Below are 21,628 nucleotides of genomic sequence, written 5' to 3'. Positions count from 1 at the left end.
CCCTGCTCCATCATCAGGAGAGGCTGGTTGACTCCACTGGCTGCAGGGAGAGAGGTAAGTAGAAAAACCAGAGGCAGGGGATTCGGCTTTTTCCTTTTTGCTAGATGCGGACGGCCCTGGATTTAGGGCGACCTGGGGGGAAATTGCCTCCCTGCTTCCCGTCCCAGCCCGCCCTGGCATATATGTATGTGTGGGTGCACGAAGGAGAGGGAGATGATAAAGAATATTAAGATAAAAAGCCAAAACTACCAAGTAAGAAAACATGCAAGAAAATGAATTATGCTAGTTTCAACTAGTTCCTTTAGAGTTATTTTTGTATGCATGAGATGTGGCTAATTATGTATGTCAGTGACTAGTTTAATGTGTATGACCAATTAGGTATGCACTTATGAGGCTCATTAGGTGAATGCAACAGACTAGGTCTTGTTCGATATGAGCATAAGAGTGGCTGATCATAGTATGACAGTATATTAACATAACTGTTGATGTAAATGGTTGCATAAGAATTGCAGTTCTATCACAGCAAATATTTATATTCTACAAAAAAATTTTTAAGGAAATATTTAAAGGGACCCTATAGTCATCAGAACAACTACAGCTTATTGTATTTGTTCTGGTGAGTATAATTATTCCCTTCAGCCTTTTTGCAGTAAACACTGTCTTTTCAGAGAAAAGGTAGTGTTTACAGTACAGCCTAGGGATACCTCCACAGGCCACTCCTCAGTTGCCTACTAGAGGTACTTCCTGGGGCAGTGCTGCACACTGTGCACCACTGCCATTCAGTGTCTCCACTTCAGTGCTGCATAAAGATGCTGAACTTTCTTCATTGAAATGCATTGATTCAATGCCTTTCTATGAGAAGATGCGGATTGGCCAGGGCTCTGTTAGGCGTGTGCGAACTCTGCCCTTGATCTGCCTCCTTGACAAGTACAGCCAATCCTACGAGAAAGCACTATTCTTGGCTCAGAGAAATACTTCTGATAATCTCAACCAGCAGGCAGATCAAGGATAGAGCCAGCAGCTGCAGACTTAAATAAAAGTAAGATTTTACTATATTTAGGAGGATAACGGGTGGTCAGATGGTAGTTTTAACACTATTTATGTTCCTGACCCTATAGTGTTCCTTAATTGGTATATTAATAACTTTTAAGTGTTTGTGACCGTGCTCCTTAAGTTGCTAATGTAGAAGCCAAACCCATTTCTCACTAGCAAGGTTATTCAATAAACTCCAAATAATCCTGTACCGAATGGAGCATAAACATCCAGCTACATATGCGGCCATTGGGAATGCAAAATATGGACACCGTTCAAACTACTTAAAGGAACACTATAGGGTCAGGAACACAAACATTTATTCCTGACTATGTAGTGTTAAAACCACCGCCCGTAAGGATGCCCAAACTTTTTAATATATTACCACCAATCATTGGCCATGGGTGAGGGCAGAGGGGTAACCTGTGCACCCCCATGTTTCCATTTAAAGTCCCCCAATCGATCTTCACATGGTTAAAGCCTTTTTAGCAACTGGGGAGCAATGTCTCCCCATTCTTTAGTGTTTTAGTTCCAGTGAGCAGCCTGGCTGCTTATTGTTTTTGTGAATATTCCCACATCAGCCGCATGGCATTGGAGGCATAAAGGAGGTTTTACACCTCCTTTAAAGTAGTATGGTGGTCTGTCACGACTCCCGTTGGTCGCGGCAAACCGCTGCCCGACCTTCTATTCCGGTCCCCAGCAAGTACAACGTTCCTAGAGACGCTGGCTGCTGCGGTTCCGGTTTTAATAGGAGACTTACCTCTGCCCACATCAAAGATGGCACAAACTTACGTGCAACGTCACGTCATAGACGCGCACGCATGTTTTGGGGTCAGAGTCCAATTACAGCCTAAGGAGGGTTATTTAAACCGAAATTACCTTTTTGTCAGTGCCGTCGTGGTTTCTACAAGCTGGCATCCTAGAGTGTGTTCCTGATTGCGTTTTTCTGGTATTTGACTTTGGCTTTGTTTTGATTTCCCTAATTTCTGGTATCCTTGACTTCTGGCTTTCCTCATCGTTGTGTCTCTTTCTGTGTCCCTGACCTTGGCAAGTATTTTGACTATTCTCAGGTACGTTAAGTCCAGCCATTCTAAGGTCCGGTTAGACGTTATCCTTAGTCTTAGGTGTGGTACTATTCTGCGTGCTGGATCAACTATAATCCTGACATGGTCATAGTGATCTCAATAGGCTTATGCCAGCCTCCACATGATTAACCCTTGCACTGCCAAGGGTTATTTACCTTTTTTAACTATTTGCCCACTGGCTGCTAGTACTGCTGGCAGGCAAACAGTACTTAAAATTACTATTTTCCTTCAAAAAGCAAATGAACAATAAGTTGCCAAAGTGTATCCTGCAGGATGCATATGAGGTCCTAATTATATATATATATATATATATATATATATATATATATATATATATATATATATATATATATATATATATATATATAGAGAGAGAGAGAGAGAGAGAGAGAGAGAGATAGATACATACACTTTGGCAACTTATATATATATATATAATTTGTATTTATTTATTGGGGTTAAATTAGTCCTTTGTGCATATTCCGAATCCTATGTTTGGTTTGGATGTAAAAAAGCACTGATTTTAAACATTGAATAACGACTGATGCAGATTCGGACGGGCCGAAAACTGACCAGAATTAGCTTTAGTTGTGGAATCGACCCTTTTCACTGGATTTTATTCAGCACCCTTTATGTGTTATTGTAGCTTTACAACATTTAGACAAATAAAGAGCTTTAAAAGGGTTGTGAAAGTGTGGCATGAGTAAGGACCAGACACCATGTCCTTCCCATATTGGCAAATAACCTTGCTTCATCTCAAGTATCAAAGATGAGGAAGTTAGTTTTTCACAAAAATGCAATGACAAAAATAAAGCAAAACTGTCCATAAAGCTTTAAATAAGGAACACAGGCTTTCCTTTTAAGAATGTTAAACAATTACTACCGTGTTTCCCCAAAAATACACCCTACCCCGAAAATAAGCCCTAGCTGAATTTTCGGGGTGGGCTGCAATATAAGCCCTACCTCGAAAATAAGACCTAGGCATTGTACCTTTGCGACCCGGCGGTACTTCCTTCTTCTATGAGGAGGAGGGGGAGGAGCGAGCGGGCCGCGGCATCACGCAACGTGATGACGACGTGTGCAGCGCCGTCAGTCTGCCTTCACGGATCTTCAGCGGAAGGATCCATTTCCGGGCGGTGAGGCACCCAGTGGTCGGACTGGCGGGCAAGGAAGGCATCTTTGAAATGTGAGTACCTTAAAACTAATAGATATATTTTATGTCTGGGACTGAATTAATTAAAGGGGGTGGTGAATTAATTAAAGGGGGGGTGAATTAATTAAAGGGGGCGGTGAATTAATTAAAAGGGGGTGAATTAAAGGAGGGGCTGGATTAATTAAAGGAGGGGTGGATTAATTAGAGGGGTGGATTAATTAGAGGGGGTGGATTTATTAAAGGAGGGGTGGATTAATTAGAGGGGGTGGATTACTTAAAGGGGGGGTTCAATGTACATACCGGTACCGTAAATAAATAAGCCCTACCCTGAAAATAAGCACTGGTGTGTTTGTTGTGACTAAAATTAATATAATACCCGGTCTTATTTTCGGAGAAACATGGTATACACACACACACACCTGAAAAATTCACACCAAAGTTATTATACCATCCTAGCTTTACACACACACACAGACTGGATTTGTTTTTTCTTTCAATAAAATGACCTTAAAGTGCCACGTAATTAGTTTCTATTTGCACTCTTTTATTTGTTTAGTGCTATAACTGAAATAACTGTGCAAACAGATAGCATAACAGATGTCTTTGTGACTGCAATAGGTTCCAATGTTGCTTTTCATTGCCATAACAAGCTTGTATTAAAAGGGTGATGCAAAAACAAGAAAAATCCCTAAGTTGGGAAAAAAGTATCCAACACTGGTAACTCCCACGCCCCTAAAATTTAAAATTGTATTGTTTTTCTATGTATGTGCTGCTCCTTAATCTTAGAAATGGGTGTGCCCTCAATTCCCATATTTTCTGTGAAGATTTGAGCATCCCACCAGTCCACTATAGGCACCCTTTGATGGTGAGCACAGGAAAACAAATTGAGGAGAGTCTTTAAAAGCAGTTTAAGCAGTACGTATTGCAGTTAGCATGTTAAAATTAGTTTAGGACCCCCCGATATTGACATGCTGCATGCTGTGATGTAGTGCTGGGCCTTACACAATATGGCCATATGGTGTAACTGAATACCATATTTGTTTTTTCTAAGATATGTAATTTTAAGTATCCTTGTGAAATGTAAAACTCACAAATTCTTGTGTGTGCAGTTCCTTAATCTGTATTTTGATCTTTACATCAGTACCACTACTTAGAAATACATGTTCCGGGTGTGCGCTCAATTCCCCTTTTTACTGCTTAGCTTACCATTGCATTATATAACCATTCTTAATAGAGTCACTGTAAAATGCAAATTCTCAAAAAAACAGAATTGATCAAATGTTATTTGTCCCCAAAGCAGCATTTTTGGGGGGAGGAAATGTATTAAATAATATATATAGATATAGCACAACAGTTTATTTGAAAAATGATTTGGAAATTCTCAATTTTGATCCGCTCTGGGTTACAGATGCAAACTTTCATTTTTGAAGGCATTTTCACTATATAATGATAATGTTTACATCTGCTATCTTAAAGAGACACACTAAGCACCCAAACCTCTACATCCTAATGTAGTGGTTTTGATGCATAGATGCTACGCCTTTAGTGTGGCAATGGACAGAACTTGGACCTCATGTCTAGCAAAACGCAGTTAATGTTTCTCATAGAGAAGAACTCTATTAAATACCTCTCTCTATGAAGCACTGGATGTATTTTAATGTTAGACATATGCTTAAGGAGCATAAGATTCCATCTATATATTATGCTACCAGAATTGCCAGCAAACATTTATAAGATTCCATCTATATATTATGCTACCAGAATTGCCAGCAAACATTTATAAGATTCCATCTATATATTATGCTACCAGAATTGCCAGCAAACATTTATGCTTCAGGCATTCCTTCTGCTCTTCAGCACAACAATCAAGAGAAAATGTTGATTTTGCTTTTCCTTTTATAACTCCTCTAGCCAGAGTTTCTTGCACTGACTAGAGGAATATAGGAACGTTTAAATTCCAGCACGTTGGCAACAAAATCTGCGTGCCTGTGTCTTGGAGGAGGATTGCCCCATTTGAGGAAGTTTCAGCAAACAAGGAAGAATAAATTGGAGTGTGTGCAGAGCACAGGTAGCACTAGAGATGTGTGCTATAATGGTGTATCAACAAAGCTGTAGACATGTCAGCGCTGGAGCGGAAGTGAGGCGAGATAACATCTCAAAGCTTTCAATGGAATATATAATTGATCTTTCTGTTGAAGTGAAATTTAATTTGTAACTTGCAGTTGGTTTGTTTTTGGACCTGGTGTTATACAACATAATGACTTTACCATTTTGGATTGGGACAAGATGCACAAAACCGCAAAATCCTATGTTATCTGTAACACTGTAGGGCTCATTGACTAAATGCTGCATGGCAGCTAAACAGTAGCCAAATGGTATTCAATTGTCTCAATTTGGCAGTCTTAACTCAGCTCTCACTTCCATTTATCTGTAGTTCTGTTATAACCTCAGTGATTTGGCTATGTTTAGCCCCTTAAGAACACGACGTTTGACATGTCATGATTCCCTTTTATTCCAGAAGTTTGGTCCTTAAGGGGTTACACAGCCAAACGGCAACCAAATTGCCTTCATTTGGCAAGTAGTATCAGAAACCATGAGAGAATGCTTAAGGGAATTTTAAAATTTGAGTGCTTAGCAGTGATACAGTCTTCAATTTATTTTTAGAATAACTCATTCATAAAGAAAATTTACTGAAAATCCCTGAAAATTATTAGCACCAGTATATGAATGAACACAAAGTAGGATTTAAGAGAATGGGTTTGTAGCATTAATGTGGACAGCACTGAATGAAGGAAACATTTCTGGGGGGAACAATGCCTTTAACTCTAGTACCACTGAATGAGTCATGAGAAAGGTTCACTATCCACCTGCTGATTGAAAAGTACTCATAGAAAGCAAACGTTTACATTTTATTCAAATTTAAGGCTTGGGGATATAGCCGAAGGTTGAGGTGTACAGAATTCTGTATTAACTATATGAAGTTTTACCTCATTTTTACAATGGAGAGTGAAGAAAATCTGCATGCAATACTTAGGATATGGGACTACTTCAAGTGCGGACATTTGTTTCTTTTCTATGAAACATTTTATTAAGTAATAACATTAAAACTTTTTTTAATAAATGGAGTTTGAATCCGATTTTTACAGTGAACAGAAATGTTTTACAGTTATATAAATGTCCTTATATATTCAAAGACATTACCCAAAAACCCAGAGAGCCACAATCATTACTAGAATAGGACATTTTCCCAAATCAGGATGGCTAGGTGCACCCCCAGCATACGTGAAGTTGGCTGTCTAATGTCAATGCGTGCACAAACATGGTTCTTTGTCAGTGCCATCTGCCCGCTGCCGAGAGACTTAAAGGCAAAGCTCCTGCACACACCTATGCATCCACACTCCCCTCTTCCTGAACATTCTAACTTCAACCTTCTTTTCTGCTTTCCACATTATCATTTGACCTGCCTTTCCCTTCCGTAGAATCACTTTCCCTTACCTACTGTATTTTGAAGAGTATACTATTTTAAATGGAATGTGTATAACCAAATGAAAAACTCTCCCATACGATCACACAATAATAGTGGAATCACATATTTATATGGAAGTTATTATGCAAAACACTTAAAAAAAAAAAAATACTACAAAAGGAAAATGACACCTCAAAGCTACTAGTGCTGGCCAATTTGTTACTCCTATAGGTTGAGATATAAACAATAAAGACATATTTCGAATTGATATCATGGGGTTATATACCAGATGCATCTGATAGGACAAATTACATTTCTTTAGTACCAGCATGATGTGCCAAGTATTAGATCCAAGTAAGAGATAAGTGTACACCTGTCATCCATAATTGTGTATAGAACAGCTTCACTTTAAAAGTAATTTTGTATGCTAGAAAATAAAAACCGTATCAAACTGTCTAAAACGGTTTGCTATTTTGCTAATTAAGTGAAAGTGCAAGTCTAACATGGACTCAAGGCGGTATAATCATAAATTTCCCTTTTAATTATATTCTTAAGTGAAGTTTGCCTCATTGTACCCAAGTATGTGCTACAGTTCCAAGGATAAAGTGGCAAGCTACAATCGGGAAAGGCCACACTTAATACGATACAGCTGCCATACTCATATTTAAGATCTCAGTGAAAGCATGACGACAGAAAAATAGGACACGGCAAAGAAAATTATTCACCTTGTTAAAAAAAAAAAAAAAAATCATATCAAAAGAACTCCTTTGACCAGTTCCCCATACACACATATTTTCTGATTTAATATTTCTCCTACTGCACACCACTGTTGGCAGTGAGGAGGAAGAATAGATGGGTCTACTGGTGGAGTGGGGAACCAGATTGTCTCATTGCAATAGAACGCTCTGCAAACATAGCATCCCGATAAGCAGAGCCATGAGGAAGTGATATGACACCGATTCCTCCTAACACTCTGTCTAAATATAGCACTAAATAGAATAACTGAAATGGAGAATTATTGCTAAAGGAGGTGGAGAATGTTTCAGACTTTGCTATTTTGGCTTACAAATTTGGAATTACCTGCTATTCTCAACAGTTTTCGTTTTAGTGAGTCTTTAGGGACAAAAAAGGCAAAAAGAAGCCCAACTGTAAGCTTCAAAGCAGAACTGTTACTTCGTTAATTGCTCTGTGATACCAGTTAAAACTGCGGGAGCATTTACTGGGATGAACAGAACAGCAAAGTTAAACAAAAGAAATGACCTCTAATGAACTTACACTTTGACTGTCGCCCCATGAAAACGCAAGCATTCTTTCAATAGTCCCATACATCCACATGCGCTATGCGTACGGCATTGCAGGGAATTGTTAAATATGAATACTACAACTATTAGCTTTTAGTTAGCTGATCGACTGTGCAAAAATACCACAAATGACAGTAACCCATTCAAATATTTGCCAAAGTTAACAAGGAGAAAATAAAAGGAATACGTTTAATTTCACAATGAACTCCTCAAAACGAAGTTGTTCTCCCACTTTGTTTTAAAAGGAATAGGAATGTCCTGGCAGACGTGCGTTTGTCAGCAAGACATAAACACTTCATCTGAATCAAATAGCGGAATAAGTGTCAGTGGCTCCAGAGACAGTAAATTGAACTATATTATTTAGTATTAATTTATTTTAAATATTTTTTTCTTCATTTTTTTCAGGGGAAATTTGTTTGGTGGTTAAAATTTCCATTTAGGTAGGAGCACCAAAATCTATTGTTCTTGAACATCAAATGTTTCCTTCCTAGTCTGATATAGATATAGATATAAGCACTCAGCCTTTGCTTGACAAGTAGAGAAAATGTTAACTGTCCTTCCATTATGTCAACAAAGAAAGAAATTGAATGGAATATATGTTTTTATATTGCCAGACCAAAAGGAATTAGTGTCTGTAAGTCAAACCAACGTTATGTGTTTTTTATGTGTGTTTGAAAATTAGAGTGTCGCTGAAGGTCTGATGCATATGACTAGGGCTCAAGGTGCAAATATAGACTTCCTATCTCAAGGACATCTCAAAGACTAATGACATGCTCCTGAAGGTAAATGTACTTTTAGATCAAACTAAAATGTATTTATTTATACTTAACAATGCTTTCATTAACCACGTAAGGACTACATGACTGTCTAGGACATCATGCATGTAGAGAGAGGGATCTCTTAAAGGACTTTAGGAAGGATTTTAAAGTGTGTGGGAGGTCGTTCCACAAATATAGTGCTCTGTAGGAGAAGGAGGATCGGGCTGCTTTCTTTTTGTATTGAGGTAGACTCAATAAAGTGCTGGTACTGGATCGGAAGTTATAGGAGGTGGGAACAGCCGAGGAGAGCATTCTGCTCAGGTAGGGTGGGAGCTTCACAGAAAAGCTCTTAAACACAAGGCTGTGAAGTATGAATCGAATTCATGATTTACATGATGGATCGATTTACTTGGGCATAGATTGACAGTAATTTGATTTGCGTGTTGCAGGTGAAAAGAATCTGTGCACAAGTCTATTAAAGAATATAATTAAAGCATCATAAAATAGTCCATGCTCCTTACATACAAACAAAAATCAGCATTGGCAATTGTGGAGTTAATGCATTTTTACAAAAATTCTTTAGGTAACAAGCTAATTTTTTTTCTGCAAAGGATCCCTTAGGTGACATACCAACCCACCTAGAGGGAGAAGGAAGGCGATACAGTTTCCTGAATATTTTCCTCCTCACACCACTTTTTTCTAATCATATAAAGCTACCAGGAGCAGCCACATCTGGTAAGCTCAAGCATGCACAAGACTAGGACCGTGGGAGGGGGATCAATGGAAAAACCTGTAAGGTTTTCATGGGAATGTGCACTGTATGGCATGTGGACACTGATTTTTTTTTTTTTTTTTAAGCTACAATCTTAGCCATAAATCAACTCATACATTGTCTGCAACTGCATTACATAGCACCAACTTGTTCCATAGCACATTACAATTTTACAATGAGAAACAACAAAGGTTAACAGATACAAAATGTGAAGAGGGATTTGTTGTAAGTGAGCCAACCATAGTAGAGAGTAAAGAAGAAACAAGGAGGGGAAAAAAAAAAACATTTGTGGTGAGATGAGATCACCAGATTTAAAGCATGTATCTAGTCAAATGGGAAGAGTCACTCCTCTGGAATTTACACCATTGAATAAATCATTTAGAATCACCAACAACTTTTCTTTCATGATAGATCTTTTTCTATATTTTAGTAAAGACTTCGCACACTACATCACAGTCTAGTTCAAACAAGGCAAAAGCCAAGGCACACCTTGCAAATGACATGGGAATATGGCAACATTGTTTTGTCCACCTGGCTCTAAGCATTTAAGAATGCATACAGAGGCAAAATTAAACTGAGCCAATGACGAATGACAATAACAATAAAAAAAAATGACAGATAAATAACTATATATTTGTTAAATACAGGCATATGTAAACATAATATAAAAACACACTTCCTCTTTAAACTTTAAAAAAAGGAACAGGGCAGAAGAGATTGGAAAGGTGAGAGGGGGAAACAGCCTGTGGAGGCAGTAATGTTGAGAGACAGGGCAGACTGGTTTAAGGAATTAAAATTATCCAGGGAAAAGATTAGCTTATCTAAATAGACAAGATTTAAGGAACATTTTCAAAGAGTTGGAGACTAGGAAATTTCTGATGGACAAGACTATACATGGGAGGCTGATCCACATGAAAGAATATTAGTTATGGTGAACAGATGAGATACTGTCCAATACCTCTGGCAATGTGTGCATTTGCTAGAGAACATGACTACTGTTGCTGTGACACTAGTAGGCACTATATTAGTATTATTATTTATAAAGCGCCAACAAATTCTGCAGCACTGTACAAGTACTATTATAGGCACTTTATATAAAGCACTTTGAAAATTGAAGGCCTTTTAATTCTGTATCATCATTATGCCTAGCAACATGACATCAAACTCTGCTTAAACCCTTCATATCGAAGTATTCTCTATGAGCACAAAGACTATGCACTGTAGGACCCCAATTAACTGTGCCAGGATCAAGGGTGATGATCTCACAAAGAGCACAGCAGTTACTGGCAGGCAGCAGTCCAGGCACAGGATTGCAGGTAGGTTACATCATTTTTTCCCTCTAGCAACCTTAGAAGAACCTATATTCATAATACCCTGTCCCTACCTATATAGATGTGTAACCGGCTAACTCAAAGCTTTCCGATGAGTTTCTGCATCTTGTGACCAAGTTTTACCCAGTCAGTGCAGCAGAAGTGTCTCTAGTAACACTGAGGAAGATTGGCACTAGAGGTGGACAGTGCTCCCATTTATTAGTTTTTTCTATTAAAAAATAAATAAATAAAACTGCAATTACTAGATTACTAGACTGAGGTGAAGTGGTGAGGGGTGACTTTAGTGTTTCTTTAACACAAAATTAGGCTAATTTCCAATAAGTAATGTTCAGCAAGGGAGAGCAGTATTGATGTTAGGATTTGCTTATCCATAGGAATATAACGTTTTCATTTTCTGGATGATCACATTTAACAACATTAACAATAATGTTGAGTTTGTAAAAGATTTTTAAACTTTTCTTTGTATTTCCACAGTACATTATACAAAGTTACTCTGCATTTAGTAACCCCTATCCGCACTTATCACACAACCTTTACTGACGTAAGCATTTGTCAATATTACAAGGAGAAGGAAGGATATGTGATAAATTCAACCTTTTTGTGATTAGCGTATTGCAAGTCTCAAACCAATCTTATCCAGAATGAAGATCAGAAAACCTGAACTCAAATCATAACAATGGTAAACAGAGTGAAGTTAAACAGGAAGAAATTGGTAGGGTTTTTTGTTTGTTTTTTTAAATCAGTGGAATTATATAAGTGATCTGCTTAAAAATTGAAGGGACACTTCATTGCCCAAGCGAACACACACATAAAATGAAAATAACTGTTTAGCAGATATACCCCAATGAAATAAGCATTTTGTTTATTGTGGGTATGGCGTGCAAAAGCTGCACATCTTGTTTAAAGACATTGCAGCACTCCCCTTCTAACACAGGCCAGAATTTCTATGTCTGCCTAATCACTGACTGCCCAATGCAGCTCAATGAAAAGTCAACTGCAAAGAAAAAAAGTCAACAGTCTCAGAAAGTAATAGGTCACTCAAACAAAATAAAAATGTATTTTAAAAAAGTCACAAAATGGCAGCTTGTACCATAGGTTGCATCTGTGCATCTGTAAAATGAAGAATTTGTTTTAGGTCTATCTTTGACTTTAATATGCAAGTGGTGTTACCCTTTTACATTAAATAAAACTTGAAAGGGGGGACCAACTATTAGAACTTTGTAAACTATTAGAACTTTTCAGACGTTCCAAAAGTTTTTGCTTTGATTATTCATCATATTCAGTACACATACAACTATTTAACTATATAGTCTGCCACAAGAGAAAAGCAGTGGAGAAATCAAGGGAATTTCTCCTTTCATTGCCGTGATCCATACAAGCCAAGATCCATGCAAGTTAATTAAGTTTATCTCTGCTTTGTTTTCTGGAACCCAAGAACCCTATAAGAGAGTGGGGTATATATATATATATATATATATATATATATATATATATATATATATATATATATATATATATATATATATATATATATATATATATATATATATATATATATATTTATTTTCAACTTTACGATCCTTTAATTAATTTCATGATTTCAAATAGGAACCATAATCATTGCATACAAGTATTACATTACTGAATAACTACATTTCACGCTAGATTTTGTGTTTCATGCACCGAACGCTACACTTTGTCAACATTATTTGTTGTCTAGGATGTAGTATTTTGTGTGCTTTTTTTAAATGTGACAACTGCAGCAACAAAACTATTTTGTTGGCTTAACATTTTAGCTTAGGATACATGGGTCAAGAAGGAATGCTGCATATCTCTATAAACAGCAGTGGTTCAAACCACTCCTTGACAGCTGGAGACACACTGATTGAGATATTGCAAACCATACTACCAAATCTATAGACAATATTCATTTAATAACACATTTTTTTTTTAAAGGATGAGAACCTTTGGGGGCATAGGAAAACCTTATATGTACAGATGTATGATCTACTAGAAACAAACTTTCAATGACAGATACGGACTATCAACAATTCACACAGGGTACTTGACATTCTCAGTATACACAGAGAACACATGCATACCATAAAAGCTCTTACAAAAGTATATGGCTTTTAAAAGGATACACTAAAGATTATTTAATTGTGGGCATTTTAGCACAATTGCTCCACAAATATAACCCCCTACCTCAGCCATTATAAACAAATATATCTACACATCACTTACTGAAACTGAGTTTAGTTGTATTTTTGGGGTTTTTTTGTAACAAGTTCAGTTTTGGACATGAACTAATTATAAGCAAAAAATAAAAATGTTCTCATTAAAGGGACACTATAGTCACAAGAACAACTACAGCTTATTGAATTTGTTCTGGTGAGTAGAATCATTACCTTCAGGCTTTTTGCTGTAAACGATGTATTTTCAGAGAAAATGCAGTGTTTACATTACAGCCTAGTGATAACTTCACTGGCCACTCCTCAGATAGATGTTAGAGATCCTTCCTGGGTCATGGTTGCCTAAAATGCATCCAGACATTCAGTATCTCCTCCCTCTGCATGCAGACACTGAACTATCCTCATAGATTCATTGATTCAATTCATCTCTATGAGGAGATACTGATTGGCCAGGGCTGTGTTTGAAGAATGCTGGCTCTGCCCCTGATCTGCCTCCTTGTCAGTCTCAGCCAATCCTATGGGGATGCACTGTGATTGGATCAGGCCACCACTTCTGATGTCAGCAGACAGGTTTTGAGGTCAGCCAAGCAGGCAGAATCAGCAGCAGCAGACTTGAATAAAAGTTTTCACTATATTTAGGGGGGGGGGGGAGGGGCTAGGTGGTGTTTTTATCACTATACTGTCAGGAATACAGGTTTGTGTTACTTTAACACTTACTAAAAGAAAAAAGGAGAGGGCCATGAAATAGTAAAAGGGGACTTTGCAGTATATTTAATATTATGTTTACTTTTGCACAATATTTAACAACTACCTTTGTGAGGTGTGAGAAATAAAGCTCAAGAAATCAACACATTTTTATCACGCAATGCAACTAGCATGGTTAATGATCAAAGTAAGAATTGAATGTGAACTTCAAATTTAAAGGGGCACTATAGTCATCAGAACCACTACTTATTATAGTGGTTCTGGTGTCTAAAGCCCGTCACTACAGGTTTTTTTAATGTAAACGCTGTATTTTCAGAGAAAGGCACTGGTGCCAGTTACACCTCTATTGGCAGTCACTCAGACAACCACTAAAGGTGCTTTCTAGTCCAGTACTATACAGTGTGCAACCCCTCTAAGAGGAGATGATTGGCGCAGTGCTGCATAGCCTTTCAATGCTTTCCTATGTCAAAGCTTTGGATTGGCTGAGATCAATAAGATTGATGATCTCAGCCATGGAGGTAGAGCCAGCTGCTGCGTGACTGGCATGGAATGGGAGAAAAGGTGAGTAAAATTACCCTTTTACTGAGGGGAGGGGGTCAGCACCTAAACAGCCATTTCAGGACTATGGTGTCCAGAATAGATGTTTGCATTCCGGACACTATCGGCACTCAGACCACTTCAGCTCACTGAAATGGTCTGGGTGCCGTGTCCAGAACGCTTAACCCTGCAAAATTTACCTTTATGCGTAACTTCTCCTCTAGTGGCTGTCTACCAAACAGCCACTAGAGGTACTTCCAGATTGTTAGGCGACTTTTGGTCACCTAACTCAGGGCTTAACAAACTTGTCTAGAATCTAGGAGCCAGCTAAAAAAGTTAGGAGCCAGTTTTTTGTTTTTTTTAAAGGGACACTTTAGTCATCAGAACCACTACAGCTTAATGTAGTGGTTCTGGTGCCTAAAGCCTGTCCCTGTAGCCTTTTCAATGTAAAGGCAGTGTTTACATTGCAGCCTACTAAGAACTCTAGTGGCTGTCACTCAGACAAACATACTCATACAATTTCTCAAACACCCTCAAATGTATTTTTTTTTATTTTAATCCACCCAGCCTCCCTACCTTTGGAAGAGCTGAGTGGACTTACCCTGGGGTCCAGTGGAGCTGCTCTCTCTTCCTGTGTGAAAGGGAGCAGTAATCTACCATGCACCTCCTCTCTGCTCCCTGTGATGCCGGGGCCGGAATGACGTCATATTCCAGCTCCTGGCATCATTAAACAGTGCAAGGGAGCAGATAGGAGCCGATGGAAGATCACTGCACCCTCGCGCATTGCCCCAGCCAACAGCCTTGATGCTCCACTGAGCCTGCCGCCTCCATAAAGCCGCGGGTGGATGGCCGGCTCCATTATTTGCCCAGCCAGCCATTTTAGATAAAAAGCTGACAAATCCCAGGCGCCAGGACAAAAAAAAAAAAGGACAGATGCAGTCCATAATTGTTTACATTGGCTGCATCACCTAGCCAGTGCACAGCATGTGGTCCCATGGAACAGCAGTAGTCTCTCCACAGTGACTATACAAGAGAGGGCAGAAAACCCAGTTTATTATTATTATTATATTATTTATATTGCGCCATCAGATTCCGTAGCGCTGTACAATGGGTGGATTAACAGACACGTAATTGTAACCAGACAGCTAAACGTACTGGAATAGAGGGTGTGGAAGGCCCTGCTCAATGAGCTTACATAGTTTAAAAGGTTAACATGCACCTTACAACAAAAGTTTAAACAGTGACCATTTGGGAATACACACTCATCCCGTGTATTTTTTTTTATTAAATAAGAAAACGGCTGCGCTTCAAGGTTGGGAATTTAAAATTATGTTTAAAAAGTAAATAAAATGTCCACAATTTTCATAAAATGAAGTATTTTAAAAGAAAGAAGAAAAGAAAAGAAAAATAAGTAAAAAAAAAAAAAATAAAAAACTGTGTGATGTGTATGGTCTACTAAAAGCCTATCTGGAGGTATAAAAACTAAATTATGCAAGTCATACAATTTATTTCCAAAAATTCGATTTACAAAAGAACTGCCAGGGACAGCATGGGGAAGGGTTTTAATGGCAAATATTAAATAAGCACTATATATCCCATTAGGATATTATCTGATGTGACATATTACTGCACAACACCCTGCCTGGCATTCATTAAATACAAATTATCAATATATTAATTGAATCCAAAAATCAAAACACACATACATATATAAGCACACGCACTATATTTAACGGACAAGGAAATTTTCCCACAATTTAGTAAAAAGGTAAAGTTCTGAAAACCAACAAACATTTTAACAATAGCGAGAGGAGGTTGGTTACAGTTACCCTGATTGCAGGTTGTAGGATGAGTAGTAAAATGAGTTAAACACACTTCTTAAATTTAAACAGGATATTCTTCTTCAACAGTAAACAAACACTAGTCATATACAGTGGTAATTTGTGGATTACCATTTCCATCATAATGGAAAATGATTAACATACTTTTCCAGCACAATTCAGTAATGTCAGGAATTCAATTCAGATGGATCCTTAGATGTTTATCTCCTATTTAATTGTACAGATGACCCCCAAGAACACATTCCTGACTTCCCTCTCTTTGGTGTGAACTCACAGTGGTGGTTTAAATCTTTGAGATGTAGATAGGATGCCACCTATGTGTGATTAGCAATGGCTCAGTTTACTGTAGGATAGCACAGCACCAACAGTGAGTGCGTATATCTAGCAAAATGTGTGTAAAATCTTTTTAAAATTACTTACATAATTCTGGGGGGAAATAACCAGAACAGGAGGGTATGGCACCTTTTGAAAAAGAGCCATACTATGTAAGAAAGTTCCAGACAAAAAAACAAAAAAAAACAAACACAGCATACAAGGCAGTAGGGGAACCATTCAAACATGAATATATTGAGAAATGTATTTTTAGAGTCATACAATGTTTTTTAACCTTTTAAGAACCACGTTTATAACCCCATAAGGATCACAAACGTGATCTCTAAAGACCCTATACTACCGGTAGTATGGAATCCCCTGTTAATTTAGTATTTGCAGCTCTGAACAGCCCTGCATTCAGTAAATGGCTGAGGCATTAGAATCTCATATAGAATCGTTAAAGGCTGGTTTGCAATGATGTATTATTATGCAATTGGTCCTAAGGGGTTAAGATTTGATAGGAGAGTTGTAAAAAAAAAAAACAGCACAAAGTTAATTCGTAAGACAAGGACCTAAAAAAGTAATATGATATAAAAATGCACTTTAAGAACCAAAACCACTTTGTCTTAGTGAAGTGATTTTGGTACACAAATGCTACCCCTTTTACAGGCAATGTAAAACATTGTAATTTCTGAGAAATACCCATGTTTTAATCGTTTACATTTGAGCCTTCTTAAGTCCATACATTAAAATAATTGAAGGTCTTCACATTGGAGCATCCACTACTACTGACAGAGAAGCACTGCATTTTAATGCTTCTCTAAAACAAAACATTGGACTGGACAAAGGTCATAATTACTGATGACTTCACCAGTAGCAGGGAGCACGCATAAAAGGAGACTCACCCAGCAGAGATTAAAAAAAAAAAAAAAAAAAAAGTAGGTTTTATAGCTTTTTTTATATATAAAAAATTTATTTATTATTAAAATCAGGGTGTGTGTGTGTGTATATATATATAGAGATATATATATATATATATATATATATAGATAATAGAAAAAAAAAGTGTAATAATATTAAAGCACTAAGAAGGGTAAAGGAAAATAGAAAATGTGGATAAATCTTTCCCAACCACCTTAATACATATAGATAAAAATATCAGGCAGCTTCACACCTGTGTTTTACCCAAATACCAAACACATGAAATACAAATCTTAAATTATACTTATACTGGAGGAGCACCTATGGTCCGAAAAACAAGATCATTCATCATAGGTGCTCAACCAGTATAAGTATAATTTGAGATATATATAATATACACTGAATCTAAACACCAACACCCTGATAAATATCTTTATTTTTATTGTTTGGTTTGCCAGAACTACTACTAGATTTGCAGACTGTCACATATGTGAATCAGGCATGAATAATCCTAGAATGTATTTCTTTACATAAGCTCTTTAAGCAAAAGTGCCATTATTTACTGCAGGATGACATCCGAGACAGTTATGCTCTAGCAGGGCATTTGTCTCTACATTTGTCCTTGACTGAAACATGTACTCCAGTATGTATAGTGACTCATAACAATGGTACATCTTTGCTCCTTACCTTGTCAAGCTCATCATGTAATTCTGCCAAACTTGGTCTCAGCAGTTTCTCTCCAAGGTCAGCGGCTGTGTGCCGGTAATAGTCTATCCTGGGCACAGCATCAATTGTGTTATGCCCAAATGTGCGCAGGTAATAGGTATTAGTATGAGTATCATAGTGATAGTGATGCCCAGTTCCACCAGAGTGTAGACTACCTTCACTTAAGACAGTATCGCCATTTTGGAATCCCACCCCGCCACCATCACCACCCCCTGCAGCGTCTGGGGAGCTGCAGTCAGGATCTGCAGGGTCCACAAAATTCACCCTAAAACGCCCTTTGGCCTCTTCTCCACCTGATCCACCTCTGCCCCTATGAGTGATGCCATCCCCTGTATGTTTTGTTTCCTCTTGCCCTGCAGCAGCAGCTTCCCGAGCACCCTCACTGACTAGATCCACTTGAAAGCGACTCTGGCTTGGGGTGGGTCCAAGGGGTCTTCCCAGTAATGCATCATCAACTTGCAGATCTTCGGTATCGTCAGCGGACAGCGGAGGAGGAGGAGGTGATGATCGTGAACCACGGTACAGCGGAGGGGATTTTGGAGGTTTTCCTTGCTCAGCTTGGGCTGAGGCTAACTTTGCTTTTTTCTCCATGTGTTGCTACCTGCTTGTATCTGCTGCTGCTCAATGATGAGGCTGACAATTTAATTACTAGAAGAAACGAGAAAAATAGATATATTAAAACATTTGACAACTTAAAATGGGTAAGAGAAATAATCATCATTGTACATTATATGGTTCATGATATTCCAGTCTCTTTCCTCACCCACACTTGTCTCCTGCTTAAGCACGCACTGCGATAAAAGAGCACACCAGAGGCTTCTTCAGTATGCAAGAGATCTGCCTCCTACTAATAATATATGATACACCTAGTCAAATCTTTGTACACACCCAGGCCTCCCCGACCACCTCTCCAGAGCTAAGGAATGATGAATGTGACTATTGTGAGAGGAAAGAGGAGGAGAACGGGCGGGGATAGACGCCTCTCATTTCCATGAAGGGACAAGTATATGATGTGTGTGATCTGAAGAAAAGAAAAAAAAAAAAGGGGGGTTGTCCTTGTTCTGTGCATCCCAAAAAAAAAAAAAAAAGACGCACATTCACGGTTTTTGTATCACTTACTACACAGATGTCATGCTGATACACAGCACTGCCATTAACAGGCTGTTCCTGTATCAGTGACACACGGTAACTACATTGCTTGCAACACACAGCAAGACAATGGTGTCTAAAAAAAACCTGGAGTTATCCGTCTGTGACCTTGGGAGGAAAGCGTCTAATCTCATTCAACAAAATGATTACTTCTGCACCAAGAAATAAGCCCCAGCAGGCATGCAACAAAGAGCTCACAAACCATACATGTAGTCATCTGGACTACAGCTCTCATGGTGCCCACACTCCTGGGGAGGATGGATGAGCAGCATGCTGCAGGAACAAACCTAACTATGTATAATAAATATTTAAAATATAATACCATAGGCATAGAGGAAAGAAGCTAACCCCCATCTCCCCCAGCTGCAGAGAGCATACTAGGAGTGGTAGTGCAAACTATCAGTGTAGGGCAGTGCTGCCCCTTTACCATCAACTCCCCACTCATACTCACATCCTAAAATCTCCCTGTCCATCACTAGGACCAACTCTTGGCACACAGGAAGGGATACATGCCTCCCCTCCCCATGTTGTACCGCATGTTGCTGTGACTCCTTCCCCCTCCCATCCCATGCCATGTGCGCTCCTGCCGCTGGTCCATGGAGGATCCTGCCAGAGGATGGTCCATGGCAGAGGATGGTCCATGGTGGAGCCTGCCAGAGGATGGTCCATGGTGGAGCCTGCCGGAGGATGAGGGCAGAGGATGGGGCTTGGAGGGGCTCTCACGCCTTGATCCCTAAATCGCAGATAGAGCCGGACATTTCCTCCCTGGTGACTGCAGCAGAGCCCGGCTAGGAGCTGTCCGGCCCGGCTGCGGGATGTCCACCACCCCACACCCCCGGTTACCTGTGTGTCCGGCTGGCTGGCGCGGTGTGACTGCCCGCAGTGTGGCGAGCTGCCCTGTTCCGGGGTTGGTGATGATGGCGGGAGGAGGAGCTGCGGCTGGTGCTGCACGAGCTCTGAAGGCTCCCTGTCTCCCTCTGTGCTCGGGGCCGGGGGCAGCGCATGCGTCCCAGCCAGGCTGCACCCTGCCGCTCGGTACTGTGGGGGGCGCTAGTGGAGTCCCGCGGCTCAGCCCACCGTGCCTGGCGGGGAGAGGGATCTCGGTAACACCGTGCGTGCTGGGGCTGGCTGCCGGGCTGGGTCCTAGCTCCCCCTGCTTTCCACATGTGTCTGTGCAGTGATAGTGTGTTAATGCTTGGCGTTTTCGTTTTAGTTTTTAACCATTTGTGTGACTCAGGGTCCTGGCGGGTAATAATAACGTCCCTTACCGCCCCGGCCGGTGTGGGCGAACAGACTGAGGGAAATGGCGCCAATTCCTTTCAAATCAAGGCAAATGTGCAGACCTGCCGTGCTATACTAATCCCGGGCTAGCATGGGGCATGTGTAAAGGAAAAGTTTTATACATTTTTTTTTTTTTTTCTGCCATACAAAAGTGGTTTTTATATTTCAATTGTTTGCATAATTTTATTTATTTTTTTAAACATTTTTTTAGATGAACAAAAAAAGTTAAACTTGAGGCAACATGACTTATTTTTTTTTTTGGGGGGGGGGGGGGGAGGGGGATTGCTCTGTTGTTCTCCTCAGTCATGTTTTTGCCTAAATTTAGCAATTGTGGTTTTCTGTTCATAGAAATAAAATTATCTTTATCAGCAGTAAAGTGGAAGCCATTATCATGAAGATTGATGTGGCTAAAGATAAATCTGAAAAGAGGATAAATTGGCACATGTGATTAGTCTTTAAATAGCTAAACCAGGGGTAGGCAACTCTAGATTTTGTGGAGTACATCTCCCATAAAGCTGCCAAAGTATCAGGGAAGATGTAGTCCACAACCGCTGGTGTGCCAAAGGTTGTCTACTCCTGAACTAAAAGAAATGTAGAAAAAAAAACTTTAAAAAGTATCTGATAAACTTGGTCAGATTGCCTCTCAGCTAGAGGAGTTTCTTAAGCCACCTCCCCTCTTATTTAACCCTAATGATAGAAACAGGGCATCAATGTGAACCAGCAGGAGAGAGAAACCAGACATCGGAGCCTGCTCTGCGTGATTACACTGATCAAACACCCTCTTTTCTCCTCCTGGCAGGATGGTGCAAGGCTAAGAGACCTTCCAACTGCACATGTGTAAATATGTCAGACATGCCCAATGCACGTTTCCAGCATTTCTAGGGATAGGACACTGCTTGGTTACGTCAGTGTCCTCCCTGAAGTAGGTGTGGACATCTTAAGAAAGAAGATGCAAGTAAAAATGAAAACGAAAACCATGTTTACCTGCTTTTTTTTCAGCCTGCATAATGAGGCAACTATTTCATTCAATGCTAAAACTTTTGAATGAGACAGTTTTCTCAAAGTC

General features: G+C 39.2%; 1 protein-coding gene across 2 annotated transcripts in view; it reads right to left on the bottom strand.

The window, feature by feature from the left end:
* Positions 1-20,373, bottom strand: part of SLC12A2 (solute carrier family 12 member 2) — a 137,750-nt gene extending 117,377 nt beyond the window's left edge. The window contains exons 1-2 of one of the 2 annotated variants that reach the window (XM_063454156.1): positions 20,113-20,373; positions 18,094-18,765 (exon numbers count right to left, since the gene is read on the bottom strand). In XM_063454156.1, the coding sequence (XP_063310226.1) occupies positions 18,094-18,723 (630 nt within the window). In that variant the 5' untranslated portion in view covers positions 18,724-18,765; positions 20,113-20,373. Of the gene's footprint in view, positions 1-18,093; positions 18,781-20,112 lie in introns of both variants that reach the window. The other variant, XM_063454158.1, reaches the window with a different exon arrangement.
* Positions 20,374-21,628: the final 1,255 nt, after the last annotated feature.

The sequence above is a fragment of the Pelobates fuscus genome, chromosome 5 (assembly GCF_036172605.1).
Source record: "Pelobates fuscus isolate aPelFus1 chromosome 5, aPelFus1.pri, whole genome shotgun sequence".
Classification (NCBI taxonomy): Eukaryota; Metazoa; Chordata; class Amphibia; order Anura; family Pelobatidae; genus Pelobates; species Pelobates fuscus.
This window is presented reverse-complemented; position numbering and strand designations above follow the sequence as displayed.